The 15191-nt window shown below is 37.5% G+C and overlaps 1 protein-coding gene across 2 annotated transcripts in view; it reads left to right on the top strand.

Annotated features, from left to right (window-relative positions):
* The first annotated feature begins 915 nt into the window (after window positions 1-915).
* The window catches only part of SPATA9 (spermatogenesis associated 9), a 43610-nt gene continuing 29334 nt past the window's right edge, over window positions 916-15191 (top strand). Inside the window, exons 1-3 of one of the 2 annotated variants that reach the window (XM_073888298.1) lie at window positions 916-1167; window positions 1662-1756; window positions 3035-3131. In XM_073888298.1, the coding sequence (XP_073744399.1) occupies window positions 1695-1756; window positions 3035-3131 (159 nt within the window). In that variant the 5' untranslated portion in view covers window positions 916-1167; window positions 1662-1694. The remainder of the gene's footprint in view (window positions 1168-1661; window positions 1757-3034; window positions 3132-15191) is intronic. The other variant, XM_025866802.2, reaches the window with a different exon arrangement.

The raw sequence follows: 15191 nt of genomic DNA, 5'->3' as shown, positions 1-15191 counted from the left end.
ACAGGCAGCCAGACCAAGCCCGGCACTAATATCCCAGAATCTTCCAACTTTTAATCCTGGGGTACCTTACTGACATCACATTATGCTACATTACTTTCGATGATATTTTCCAAAATTATTACTGGTGTGATTTTTTTTTAAAGATTTTATTTATTTATTTTAAAAAGAGAGAGCGAGAGCATGCTCATGAGTGGGTGTGGGGGCTAGGGGCAGAGGGAGAGGGAGAAGCCGACTCCCTGCTGAGCACAATCCTGAGATCATGACCTGAGCGGCAGGCTGAGGTTTCACCCACTGAGCCACCCCGGTGCCCCTACTGGGGGGCAGAAACTTGATACTTTGGAAGAGAGCGTTTGAGGGTGAAGAAACCTCTGAACAAGGGATAGGGGCTTGGAAAAATTAAAAGCTGTTACCATTTAGGATTAAATTTTTCTGCTCCCTGGTACTATTCTTCGGCTTCCTAAAACCATCATCCCTTTTCTTCAAAATCATGTATGGCAGGACCTTGTCTCTTGGGCCTTCGTTTTCATCACAAATAAATCAACCCCATTCTGCATCATTTGCTCTTCTCCACAGGCAAAACTCCAAACCGCTAGGGCCAGAGGATCCCCAGGAGTGCAGTTCTCTGAACCGACATTTGGATTTCAGGTACCATGGCCCTAAGCTCGTCCAAAGTTGGGGAGTGAGTTGGAGATGCCAAGACTGCCCCTCTGGGCCTGCGCTACATCCGGGGCCTTAGAGAGGTTCTGACTACCACACACAGTACCACCCATACAATTCAGGAACCTCCCTGTGCCTGGAGCCCCGCGTCTGTCCCAGGCTCCAGCTGGCCACGCTCGGCCACGCGCATGACGTATCGACATCACACATTATGGCACGTGCCGCGGGGCCTGAGAGGACTAGCGCAGAGGCTTACGGTTAAACGTGTTTGGAAGTGGGAGTAGTTGGACCTTGGGCTGCTGGTCTTTCATTTCCGGGGGGGAGGCAGCTGGTGGAGGTGGAGGCGGAGGCTGAAGCCCAGAAGGCCAGGAGGGCCTTGGGGGAGATGCACTGGTAGTGGCCCAGTGCGGAGGGCAAGGAGGCAGCCTGCACGTGGCATCTGCACCTGCGCCTGCATGAAATGGACGCCAGCGCTCTCCAGACAGCACACTTCTGGGAGAGCCGCTGGAGGTGAGGACAGCCCCCAGGGCCATCAGCATCTCCTGGCAGCTGCCCCAGGCTAGCCTCTGCTGAGAGCAGCTCTGTTTAGGAAATGGATCTTTCATCTTTATGTTTTAAACTCAGTAAGGATGAAACTTGAATCAAGAGATTTTGAGTTTGGGCGAGATTACACCATTACCTTGAAAGTAAAATTTATGTAGAATATAAAGGTACTTAGTTTTTAAAAACGTACTGATTTTGCCCCCAAACACTAAGCAGTAACGTCGAAGTGATATACACACCTGATATCTCAGGTCCTTCTCATTTTCTCATGGGAGTTCTTCCTTGACATTTATAGTAACACAATCTTCTCTGTATACTATTTCCATTCCTAGTATAGCACTTATTAGTACATGGGATGACCTCATTTATCTGCTTGTTTTTTTATAGTATCTTCTTAATGCAAGGTCAAGGAGAGCTGTGATCCGGTCTGTTTTATTTATCATCTCCATTTTCTAACACAGTGCCTGATGTTTGTTGATTAGAGGAAATCTTTTATGACTCTTTGGCCACTCAAAGCTGGTGCCCTTCCTGTTGCTTGCAAGGAACAACATCCTATGTATGTCTGTCTTATTGCATTTATATTTTATTGTAATTGTCCCTGCATATGTCTGTGTTATACTGTGTGCTCCTTTATTTAGAACAAGGACTTTTATTGTTCATTTTTGTATCTCATGTGCCTGGCATGCAATGAACACTCAGATTTTGATTGCAAAAGTGAAAGCTATCCATAATAGAATTTCTGATCATCTGTATCTTTTCTAAACTTCTTAGACTATCTCAGAATATTTCTCCTCTTGATGGTATTTTTGCCCTGATATTGAAAGCCACGCACTCTGACTAAAAAAGGGAATATGTGTGGTGAAAGAATTCAAAATTTGGAAAAGAGAATCTAGATAAGAGTTTTTGTTCTGCCATTTGCTGACTTGGAGATACTCTAAATTTTTCAGAGCCTGGCTTATCATTTGTAGATAGAGATAATAATACTTATATATGGTCTATGTAACCATTCTGTTTCTTTGCATAGAATCAAAAATAAAATCTAGCTTTAATAAACCTCTTTAAAAGAAAAACAAAGAATTCTCTACTTTCCCATCCTCTGCCTACATAACATATATTAGACATATTTAGTTTTTAGTTTTATTGAAAGTTATTCATGTAAAAAATGAGTAAAAGCCATAAATTAGGCAGGTATGATTTAAATCTTTGGTCAGAAAGACTTTATTTTAAATAAAGGGCATTATTATTTATATAAATGTTATATATAATCTTCATAATTTAGGACTATAAGCAATTTATTAGTCTTTTAACACGTAAGAATTATTTGTGTATAAAATAGCTTAGAAATACTTAAGGGGATTGCTTGGTACTGGCTGAAAATAAATGTAGTCTCATGGTGAGCTTAGATAAATTCACACTTGGTGAATTAAGGCTTGTCTGGGCTCCACTTCAAAGAGGTGTGATCAACTTGCTAATAAAGTGTTGGGTCAAAATAAAGAGTGGGTTGCATCATTTACTGTATTCATTTTTGGCATTGTTGAAGGAACATAATTTTCTTTTTTATAATTATATAGAGTTACATGGAATAACTAGTTATCTTTTCATTATGCTTGAACATTATTGGTTTGACCAGAGAGATCTTACATAAGTATGTGTACATTCTATGACCCTAAGGGAAGGGACCAAAATACACAATCTGTATTGGTTCCTGAAAAGGTTACTGCAGAAGTAGATAAATCTAAGACTTCCAACCAAAGGCCATAAAAAACATGGATTGTGAATACTTAAATGTATTTAATATGTATTTCTTTGCTTTTCTTGACATGCTTCAATTAAGACTGCCTGTTTCCAAGGTGGAAGAATCTATCAGAAGATATGCAGCTCCTCAGAAACCCTTACTGGACAGTGATGACTACAAATTTGATGAGCGATATGTAAGAAAAGATTGATTTTAGTTTAAAACATAGATTTATAACAAAATTTTCAAAGGCTGAAATAAGATCTGCTTTTCAGAATATGTTATATCATATATAATTCTATATATATATAGAATTCATAATATGTATGTTATATATAATTCAGAACATGTTATATATAATTCTTTCAATTGTTATAAAGAATGTAGTTGTGAAACATTCACCCTAAATCTAAGCAAGTTACTGGTGAAAGCGATGGCTTTTCTTGGTTCATAGAAAATAGCAATATGTAGTATGATTCTGTTCCACTGTATGCAAGCTCCAACAGAGTAAGGGTTTTTGTCTGTTTTGTTCTCCCAGTGCTAAACAGTGGTAGCACATAGTATGTGCTCAGTAAATAGTGAATGAGTGACAGAACTTCCCTTCCTGTTATTACTGGAATAGCTCTTGATGATAATTTTTTCACAAAAGTTGTTACAGCAATTTGCTCATCAGGTTATTTCATTTTATTGTTTTTATTAAATATTGAGAAATCATATTTATAAATTGTAAGATATAAATAATTATAGTACATTGATATTTGTACACATGATTAAGTTTTAGAAAAAGTACATTACCATTACCTTTGCAACTGTCATGTGCCCTTGGTCCAATCCTATGTCTTCGTGTCCCACCCTATTCTGAATTTTATGTTTATTGTTCCCTTTCTTTTTCTTTATAGTTTTACCACACTTATGTGTGCTCCTAATATATTACTGAATTTTGATTATTTCCAAACTTTACATAAATGAAATCATACTGTGTTTTTTTCTGTATCTTTTCCTCATTCAAAATTATTACATTCCTAAGATTTACTCATGATGTTGCATGTAGCGATAATTTATTCATTTTTACTGCTGTATAGTAACTATTATGGATATATAATTTATTTATTAATTCTGTAGTTAATAGATGTTGGAGTTGCTTACACTTTCTTTAATCTACAATTAGTGCAGCAGTGAACATTCTAGTGCATGTTTCTGGTGTTAGTAGGGATATTGCCAGAATTGGAATTGGTGGTCACAGCTATGCCTGTCTTCAGTTGTACTTAATAATACTGTTCTTCAAAGAAGGCATGCCAGTTTATGTTCTTATTACCACTATATGAGAATTTCTGAGCTCCACATCCTTGCTAGTACTTGATACAATATGAAAGAAATGAGAAATGCAAGGAAAACTTGACAAGAATAGAATTTATAGAGGATTTTAACACTTGTTTTTTAGTAATATGGTTAATAGGCAAAAATTAATAGGCTGTATAAGAATTGAATAATAGCACCTGGGTGGCTCAGTCATTCAGCATCTGACTTCGGCTCAGGTCATGATCCCAGGGTCCTGGGATCGAGTCCCACTTCAGGCTCCCTGCTCCGTGGGAAACCTGCTTCTCCCTCTCCCACTCCCCCTGCTTGTGTTCCCTCTCTCACTGTGTCTCTCTCTGTCAAATAAATAAATAAAATCTTTAAAAAAAAAGAATTGAATAATATCAATAAACTCAGGTTTTTTGGTAATGTAAATGCATTTTTACATTTTTTGATTAAAGACTATATGTTTCCTTTTTATGATTTAGGACATTTATAAAAATTTGTCACATAGTTGGTCACAAAAGAAACCTTAAAATCAGGAAAGTAAAGACTTTATAGACCATATTCTTTGATCTAAAAGCCAATCAAGTAGAAAGAAATAATACTAGAGTATCACATCTTAATTACTGGGGGGTACCTGAGTGGCTCAGTCGGTTAAGTGTCCAACTCTTGAACTCAGCTCAGGTCTTGATCTCAGGGTCATGAGTTCAAGACCTGCTTTGCACTCCACACTGGGCATGGAACCTACTTAAAAAAAAAAACTTAATTACTTGAAAATTATAAAACATAATTAAAATTGTTCTTGGAGCAAGGAGGAAATCAAAAGAATCGTTGAAATCTCTTCTTTCAAAAATGTATGGGATAGGGGCGCCTGGGTGGCTAAGTCATTAAGTGTCTGCCTTCGGCTCAGGTCATGATCCCAGGATCCTGGGATCGAGCCCCACATCGGGCTCCCTGCTTAGCAGAAAGTCTGCTTCTCTTTCTCCCACTCCCCCTGCTTGTGTTCCTTCTCTCGCTGTGTCTCTCTCTGTCAAATAAATAAATAAAATCTTTAAAAAAAATGTACGGGATAAAGTAAAAGATCTATTCAGAGTACTTTCATTATTGAAGAAGACTAAAAATATGGAAATTTTGTACTTCTTTCAGAATATGAATTAAAGACAAAAGAGAAAGAAAAATATGTAAGATTAGAAATAATATAGACACAGAAGATTAAAGTAATTACATGCAGCTCTGTGACATCATATTTGAAAATCTTGTATAATAGGATTTCCTAATGAAAGAAATTATTAAAACTGCCCAAGAAAAAGACAATTTTAATATACAAATTAACATATATGAAATATAACAGTTGGTAAACTGAATTTTTAAAAAATAATCAAGACCAAATAGTTTCACAACTGAGTTCTAGCTATCATTAAAAAAAAGGGGGGGATTTTACTGTTTGTAAATTATACCTCTGTTTTGAAAAAGGAATAACAAATAATATTGATGTTATTGTTCCAGACACCTCTGAAAGATGCAAGCCTTTTCAATTCCTGGTCACATAATTTTATATTTCATATAATTCATAGTCACAGATTTTAGTACTAACCTGTTAAGTACACAAAAGAAAGCGATGGACAAATCTCACTTAGGAATATAGTTGCAAAAATTGTAAATGAAATATTAGCAAATGACTCTAGCAAAATATCAAAGAAATAATATGCTGTGAACAAGCACACATTCTTTTCCAGGAATGCAAAGATGATTCCAATATCAGGACAGCTAATAAAGAATTTTTTTTTAAGATTTTTTATTTATTTTTTGACAGAGAAAGACACAGCGAGAGAGGGAACACAAGCAGGGGGAGTGGGAGAGGGAGAACAGGCTTCCCGCTGAGCAGGGAGCCCCATGCGTGGCTGGATCCCAGGATTCTGGGATCATGAGCCTGAGCTGAAGGCAGACAGTTAACGACTGAGCCACCCAGGCGCCCCAATACAGAATTTCTTATATCAACACATTGCAGGGGGGAAAGTGATCATACCCATAGATTATGAAATGGAAGTTGATAAAATTCAACAACCATTCCCAAACTGGAATTGGCATAGAAATATGATAAAGATTGTTTAGAATGACACTTGCTGTTGGTTTTTTGGTAAGCAGTAAAATATTAAAGATGTTTTAATTGAAATCAGGAACAAGATAGGTGTCCCTTCCATAGTCATTGTTACTCAGCATTATTTTTGGAAGTCCTAGTGAATGCAGTTAAATAAGATAATAAAATAATTGGTATGGACACGGAAAAAGAAAGATAAAATTATTTTTTCCCCCTTGATGACAGTGAATACATGGAAAATCTAAGAGATTAGTGGAAAAACCAAGCTGGGACGGGGATGAGGAACACCACTAGAAATAATAGAATGAAAAAGAAGGTAGCAGAGACTTTCCTTAACAGAAAATAAAACATACTATAAAGTCACTTTCATCAAGTAAGTGTTATAATGACCTATAAATAGACATATCAGTGGACCAGAATAGAAAGTCCAGAAATAGTTCCCAATATATGTGTGTGTGGTAGTAGTGATATTTCATATCAATGAGAACAATAGTTTATTTATTCAGTAGGACTTAAATAATTGGATATTCAAATGGAAGGAAACAACAAACTATTAAAAATGAAGCATAGATGGATTAAAAAATTTTTTAATTAATTTTTAAAGAAAGAAAACAAGAAAATTTGGGAGACTATGTCTAACATAGGGCCTGGAAAAACTTCATTAACAGGAAAACCATATGTTTTATAAAGAAGGATAGTTCTATTTGACTCTATGAATATTTAAAAATAAAAAATCCTTTCTTGAATATAAATTTTATTTTTTAAGGTAACTTACTTTTAATTTATAAAAGTGTTAGATTTTCACTGCAGTTCAAGAAGCACTAATTTAGGTTGTGGATTGCCTGTATTTCTGAGAAACTAGAAGATAGATTTAAAGTTAAAGTTGGAACATTTTTGACTATAGTATGTCATAGAAGATATATACTTAAATTTGCATATATTAGGAGACACATAATATCTGTTCATCCCATAAATAATGATGCTGTATTGACCACTAGGTTAGTATGATAATGGCTGATCGTTCCATGAGACCAGTAGGAGTCCCTTTAAGCTGGATTCTGTTTTCTTTGAATAGGATCACATTAATCTTCAAAAACTTCCTTCCTTTAGCTTAATATCTCCCTGGTTCGCCTTGTACTTCTCCTGCCCCAGACCTGATATCAGCTGTTTCTTCAAGAAGTCCTAGTTCATTGTAGTGAAGAATGATATTAAAGCCTAGATTCTAGGTACTAGGAGTGTTCTTTTCTACTGGATTGGCAGTGTTTCCAGCCATTCCAGTCCGTACACCTAGAAAAAAATGCATTTTTAAAAATCATTTTCAATTCTGTTTACCATTACAATGTTTTACTTTGTTCTTTAATTTTCTGATGAGGTCTATTATTTTTTCTTATACTGAAATTCTTTTTTTTTAAAGATTTTATTTATTCATTTGAGACAGAGAGAGACAGAGAGAGCACAAGCAGAGGGAGAGGCAGAAGGAGAAGCAGACTCCCCCTGAGCTGGAAGCCCAGACTGTGGGGCTCCATCCCAGGACCTGGAGATCGTGACCCGAGCCAAATGCAGACGCTTAACCATCTGAGCCACCCAGCACCCCTATACTGAAATTCTTGATTCTTAATGTTATTAACTCAAAAATGTGTTTATCCTGCACTATAAGGAAAATAATTTCAAATAACAAAACCAATAACAATACTACAAGAAAATGACTGAATGAAATTTAAAATGTCCTTTTAGTTCTTGTCCTTGCAATGTTCTGGACTGTGTTCTAAAGTCACTGGAAATAAATCATTTCTACGTGTTGTACAAAAATTTGATATACATCTATTTTTTCATTTTTTTCCAGTTTTAGGGATTTTTTTTAAGGTTTTTGTTCCATTTTTAAGTTTTATTTTCCAGTACTATTGAGACGTTCAATGACATTCTGCTAACGAATCCCTTATATATGCTTTTTGTCTCCCTAGAGAGTTTTCAGATCTTCTTTTGGCAGAGAAAAAATCTTAATGTTTCAAATTCTTACACTGATGGGTCTTTGTGTGTGTCTTTCAATATAGTTTTTTAGTTTTTTAGATTTCTAACACTTTGTCATTTTTTAAATTAATTTATTATTTTTTTGATGTAGTGTTCCATGATTCATTGTTTGCGTGTAACACCCAGTGCTCCATTCATACGTGCCCTCCTTAATACCCATCACCAAGTTAACCCAACCCCCCATCCCCTCCCCTCTAGAGCCCTCAGTTTGTTTCTCAGAGGCCACATGGTTCCTCTCCCCCTCTGATTCCCCCCCCTTCATTTTTCCCATCCTACTATCTTCTTTTTTTTCTTATTTAACATATAATGTATTATTTGTTTCAGAGGTACAAGTCTGTGATTCATCAGATTTACACAATTCACAGCGCTCACCATAGCACATACCCTCTCCACAATGTCTATCACCCAGCCACCCCATCCCTCCTACCCCTCACCACTCTAGCAACCCTCAGTTTGTTTCCTGAGATTAAGAATTCCTCATATCAATAAGATCATATGATACATGTCTTTCTCTAATTGACTTATTTCGCTTAGCATAATACCCTCTAGTTCCATACACGTCATTGCAAATGGAAAGATTTCAGGTTTTTGATGGCTGCATAATATTCCATTGTATATATATACCACATCTCCTTTATCCATTCATCTGTTGATGGACATCTTGGCTCGTTCCATAGTTTGGCTATTGTGGACATTGCCACTATAAACATCGGGGTGCACGTACCCCTTCATTTTTAAAAATAAATATTTTGAAAGTTTTTCCATGTATATTCTTTTGATCTCCACTACATTACATGATTTCATTTACTTTACTCACATATTTTTTTTAACTTTTTATTGTTATGTTAATCACCATATATTACATCATTTGTTTTGGTGTAGTGTTCCATGATTCATTGTTTGTTCATAACACCCAGTGCTCCATGCAGAATGTGCCCTGTTTAATACCCATCACCAGGCTAACCCATCCCCCTACCCTCCTCCCCTCTAGAACCCTCAGTTTGTTTTTCAGAGTCCATCATCTCTCATGGTTCGTCTCCCCCTCTGACTTACTCCCCTTCATTCTTCCTCTCCTGCTATCTTCTTCTTTTTCTTTTTTCTTAAAATATGTTGCGTTATTTGTTTCAGAGGTACAGATCTGTGATTCAACAGTCTTGCACAATTCACAGCGCTCACCGTAGCACCTACCCTCCCCAATGTCTATCACCCAGCCACCCCATCCCTCCCACCCCCGACCACTCCAGCAACCCTCAGTTTGTTCCTGAGATTAAGAATTCCTCATATCAGTGAGGTCATATGATACATGTCTTTCTCTGATTGACTTATTTCACTAAGCATAACACCCTCCAGTTCCATCCACGTCGTTGCAAATGGCAAGATCTCATTCCTTTTGATGGCTGCATAATATTCCATTGTGTATATATACCACTTCTTCTTTATCCATTCATCTTTCGATGGACATCTTGGCTCTTTCCACAGTTTGGCTATTGTGGACATTACTGCTATAAACATTGGGGTGCACGTACCCCTTCGGGTCCCTACATTTGTATCTTTGGGGTAAATACCCAGTAGTGCAATTGCTGGATCGAATGGTAGCTCTAATTTCAATGTTTGAGGAACCTCCATACTGTTTTCCAGAGGGGTTGCACCAGCTTGCATTCCCACCAACAGTGTAGGAGGGTTCCCCTTTCTCCACATCCCCACCAACATCTGTCGTTCCCTGACTTGTTAATTTTAGCCATTCTGACTGGTGTGAGGTGGTATCTCATTGAGGTTTTGATTTGGATTTCCCTAATGCCGAGTGATGTTGAGCACTTTTTCATGTGCCTATTGGCCATTTGGATGTCTTCTTTGGAAAAATGTCTGTTCATGTTTTCTGTCCATTTCTTGATTGGATTATTTGTTCTTTGGGTGTTGAGTTTGATAAGTTCTTTATAGCTTTTGGATACTAGCCCTTTATCTGATATGTCATTTGCAAATATTTTCTCCCATTCTGTCGGTTGTCTGTTGGTTTTGTGGACTGTTCCTTTTGCTGTGCAAAAGCTTTTTATCTTGATGAAATCCCAATAGTTCATTTTTGCCCTGGCTTTCCGTGCCTTTGGTGATGTTTCTAGGAAGAAGTTGCTGCGGCTGAGGTCGAAGAGGTTGCTACCTGTGTTCTTCTTTAGGATTTTGATGGACTCCTGTCTCACGTTTAGGTCTTTTAACCATTTGGAGTCTGTTTTTGTGTGTGGTGTAAGGAAATGGTCCAGTTTCATTCTTCTGCATGTGGCTGTCCAATTTTCCCAACACCATTTGTTGAAGAGACTGTCTTTTTTCCATTGGACATTCTTTCCTGCTTTGTCAAAGATAAGTTGACCATAGAGTTGAGGGTCCATTTCTGGGCTCTTGATTCTGTTCCATTGATCTATGTGTCTGTTTTTGTGCCAGTACCATACTGTCTTGATGATGACAGCTTTGTAATAGAGCTGGAAGTCCGGAATTGTGATGCCACCAGCTTTGCTTTTCTTTTTCAATATTCCTCTGGCTATTCGGGGTCTCTTCTGGTTCCATACAAATTTTAGGATTATTTGTTCCATTTCTTTGAAAAAAGTGGATGGTATTTTGATGGGGATTGCATTGAATGTGTAGATTGCTCTAGGCAGCATTGACATCTTCACAATGTTGGTTCTCCCAATCCATGAGCATGGAACATTTTTCCATTTCTTTGTGTCTTCTTCAATTTCTTTCCTGAGTATTTTATAGTTTTCTGAGTACAGATCCTTTGCCTCTTTGGTTAAATTTATTCCTAGGTATCTTATGGTTTTGGGTGCAATTGTGAATGGGATCGACTCCTTGATTTGTCTCTCTCCTGTCTTGTTGTTGGTGTATAGGAATGCCACTGATTTCTGTGCATTGATTTTATAGCCTGCTACTTGACTGAATTCCTGTATGAGTTCTAGCAGTTTTGGGATGGAGTTTTTTGGGTTTTCCACATAAAGTATCATATCATCTGCAAAGAGTGAGAGTTTGACTTCCTCTTTGCCAATTTGGATGCCTTTGATTTCTTTTTGTTGTCTGATTGCTGTGGCTAGGACTTCTAATACTATGTTGAATAGCAGTGGTGACAGAGGACATCCCTGCCGTGTTCCTGACCTTAGGAGAAAAGCTCTCAGCTTTTCCCCATTGAGAATGATATTCGCTGTAGGTTTTTCATAGATGGCTTTTATGATATTGAGGTATGTACCCTCTATCCCTATACTCTGAAGAGTTTTGATCAAGAAAGGATGTTGTACTTTGTCAAATGCTTTTTCTGCATCTATTGAGAGGATCATATGATTCTTGTTCTTTCTTTTGTTAATGTATTGTATCACGTTGATTGATTTGCGGATGTTGAACCAGCCTTGCAGCCCAGCGATAAATCCCACTTGGTCGTGGTGAATAATCCTTTTAATGTACTGTTGGATCCTATTGGCTAGTATTTTGGTGAGAATTTTTGCATCCATGTTCATCAAGGATATTGGTCTGTAATTCTCCTTTTTGATGGGCTCTTTGTCTGGTTTTGGGATCAAGGTAATGGTGGCCTCATAAAATGACTTTGGAAGTTTTCCTTCCATTTCTATTTTTTTGAACAGTTTCAGAAGAATAGGTATTAATTCTTCTTTAAATGTCTGATAGAATTCCCCTGGGAAGCCATCTGGCCCTGGGCTTTTGTTTGTTGGGAGATTTTTGATGACTGCTTCAATTTCCTTAGTGGTTATAGGTCTGTTCAGGTTTTCTATTTCTTCCTGGTTCAGTTTTGGTAGTTGATACATCTCTAGGAATGCACCCATTTCTTCCAGGTTATCTAATTTGCTGGCATAGAGTTGCTCATAATATGTTCTTATAATTGTTTGTATTTCTTTGGTGTTGGTTGTGATCTCTCCTCTTTCATTCATGATTTTGTTGATTTGGGTCATTTCTCTTTTCTTTTGGATCAGTCTGGCCAGGGGTTTATCAATCTTGTTAATTCTTTCAAAGAACCAGCTCCTAGTTTCGTTGATCTGTTCTACTGTTCTTTCGGTTTCTATTTCATTGATTTCTGCTCTGATCTTTATTATTTCTCTTCTCCTGCTGGGTTTAGGCTTTATTTGCTGTTCTTTCTCCAGCTCCTTTAGGTGTAGGGTTAGGTTGTGTATTTGAGACCTTTCTTGTTTCTTGAGAAAGACTTGTATTGCTATATACTTTCCTCTCAGGACTGCCTTTGCTGTATCCCAAAGATTTTGGACAGTTGTGTTTTCATTTTCATTGGTTTCCATGAATTTTGTTAATTCTTCTTTAATTTCCTGGTTGACCCATTCATTCTTTAGTAGGATGCTCTTTAGCCTCCATGTATTTGAGTTCTTTCCGACTTTCCTCTTGTGATTGAGTTCTAGTTTCAAAGCATTGTGGTCTGAAAATATGCAGGGAATGATCCCAATCTTTTGGTACCGGTTGAGACCTGATTTGTGACCTAGGATGTGATCAATTCTGGAGGATGTTCCATGGGCACTAGAGAAGAATGTGTATTCCGTTGCTTTGGGATGGAATGTTCTGAATATGTCTGTGAAGTCCATTTGGTCCAGTGTGTCATTTAAAGTCTTTATTTCCTTGTTGATCTTTTGCTTAGATGATCTGTCCATTTCAGTCAGGGGGGTGTTAAAATCCCCCACTATTATTGTATTGTTGTCAATGTGTTTCTTTGCTTTTGTTATTAATTGCTTATATAATTGGCTGCTCCCATGTTCGGGGCATAGATATTTATAATTGTTAGATCTTCTTGTTGGATAGACCCTTTAAGTAGGATATAGTGTCCTTCCTCATCTCTTATTACAGTCTTTGTTTTAAAATCTAGTTTGTCTGATATAAGGATTGCCACCCCAGCTTTCTTTTGGTGTCCATTAGCATGGTAAATGGTTTTCCACCCCCTCACTTTCAATCTGGGGGTGTCTTTGGGTCTAAAATGAGTCTCTTGCAGACAGCATATTGATGGGTCTTGTTTTTAATCCAATCTGATAGCCTGTGTCTTTTGATTGGGGCATTTAGCCCATTTACATTCAGGGTAACTATTGAAAGGTATGAATTTAGTGCCATTGTATTGCCTGTAAGGTGACTGTTACTATATGTTGTCTGTGTTCCTTTCTGATCTTTGCTGCTTTTAGGCTCTCTCTTTGTTTAGAGGACCCCTTTCAATATTTCTTGGAGGGCTGGTTTCGTGTTTGCAAATTCCTTTAGTTTTTGTTTGTCCTGGAAGCTTTTTATCTCTCCTTCTATTTTCAATGACAGCCTAGCTGGATATAGTATTCTTGGCTGCATATTTTTCTCGTTTAGTGCTCTGAAGATATCTTGCCAGTCCTTTCTGGCCTGCCAGGTCTCTGTGGATAGGTTTGTTGCCAATCTAATATTTTTACCATTGTAGGTTACATATCTCTTCTCCCAAGCTGCTTTCAGGATTTTCTCTTTGTCTCTGAGACTTGTAAGTTTTACTATTAGATGTCGGGGTGTTGACCTATTATTATTGATTTTGAGAGGGGTTCTCTGTGCCTCCTGGATTTTGATGCCTGTTTCCTTCCTCACATTAGGGAAGTTCTCTGCTATTATTTGCTCCAGTATACCTTCTGCCCCTCTCTCTCTTTCTTGTTCTTCTGGGATCCCAATTATTCTAATGTTGTTTCGTCTTATCGTATCACTTATCTCTCGAATTCTGCCCTCGTGATCCTGTAGTTTTTTCTCCCTCTTTTTCTCAGCCTCTTTATTTTCCCTCATTTGGTCTTCTATATCACTGATTCTCTCTTCTGCCTCATTTATCCTAGCAGTTAGTGCCCCCATTTTTGATTGCACCTCATCAATAGCCTTTTTGATTTCGACTTGGTTAGATTTTAGTTCTTTTATTTCTCCAGAAAGGGTTTCTCTAATAACTTCCACGCTTTTTTCAAGCCCAGCTAGTATCTTGAAAGTCATGATTCTGAACTCTAGGTCCGACATCGTACTAATGTCCGTATTGAGTAGGTCCCTGGCTGATGGTACTACCTCTTGTTCTTTTTGCTGAGGTGATTTTTTTCGTCTTGTCATTTTGTCCAGAGGAGAATAGATGAATGAGAGAACAAAATGCTAACAGGTTTACAATGTCCCCAGCAAATATACTCTATACAAATCAGAAAAGACCTGAAACCAGGGGAAAAGAAAGGGAAAGAAAGAAAAAAGAAAGAGAAAAAAAAAGATAAATACAAAAACAGAACAATACAAAAAAAGCAGAATGTGATCAAATATGATCAGGCTAGTGCATAGATCAGTGCCACACACTAGATTTTGGGCGTATTTTGGTCTGTTAGAAAAAAGTGCCTCCTAAAATTTTAAAGGAAGAAAGACATATATGTACAAAATAAGGGTTGATACAATGAAGGGATAGAAGATGAGTGTAAAGATGAAAATTATAAAAGATTTTATAAAAGGAATTGATATGATAAGATGTTGGTTGAAAAGGGAAAAAGAAAAAAAAACAGTTAACAAAAATTAACTTTGATGAACTAATGAATCATGGTAAAAAAAAGCCATGAATTCTATGTGCAGTATTCCCCTAGCGCTGGAGTTCTCCCGTTCTCCTTGATCGGTAAACTTGGTCTTGGCTTGCTGGCTGTTCGTGCTGATCTTCTGGGGGAGGGGCCTGTTGCTGTGGTTTCCAAATGTCTTTGCCGGAGGCTGAATTGCCCCACCCTTGTCGGTCCGGGCTAAGCAAACTGCTCGGGTTTGATCTCAGGAGCTTTTGTTCCCTGCAAGCTCTCGGCACAGCCTTGGAGGACCAGGGCAAAAATAGTGGCCTCCCAATCTCCACCC

Source organism: Callorhinus ursinus, unplaced genomic scaffold (genome assembly GCF_003265705.2).
Source record: "Callorhinus ursinus isolate GAN/ISIS: 27379988/994484 unplaced genomic scaffold, GSC_fseal_2.0 scaffold3, whole genome shotgun sequence".
Classification (NCBI taxonomy): Eukaryota; Metazoa; Chordata; class Mammalia; order Carnivora; family Otariidae; genus Callorhinus; species Callorhinus ursinus.
Note: the sequence above shows the minus strand (reverse complement) of the source record. Positions and strands in the feature narration are given on the sequence as shown.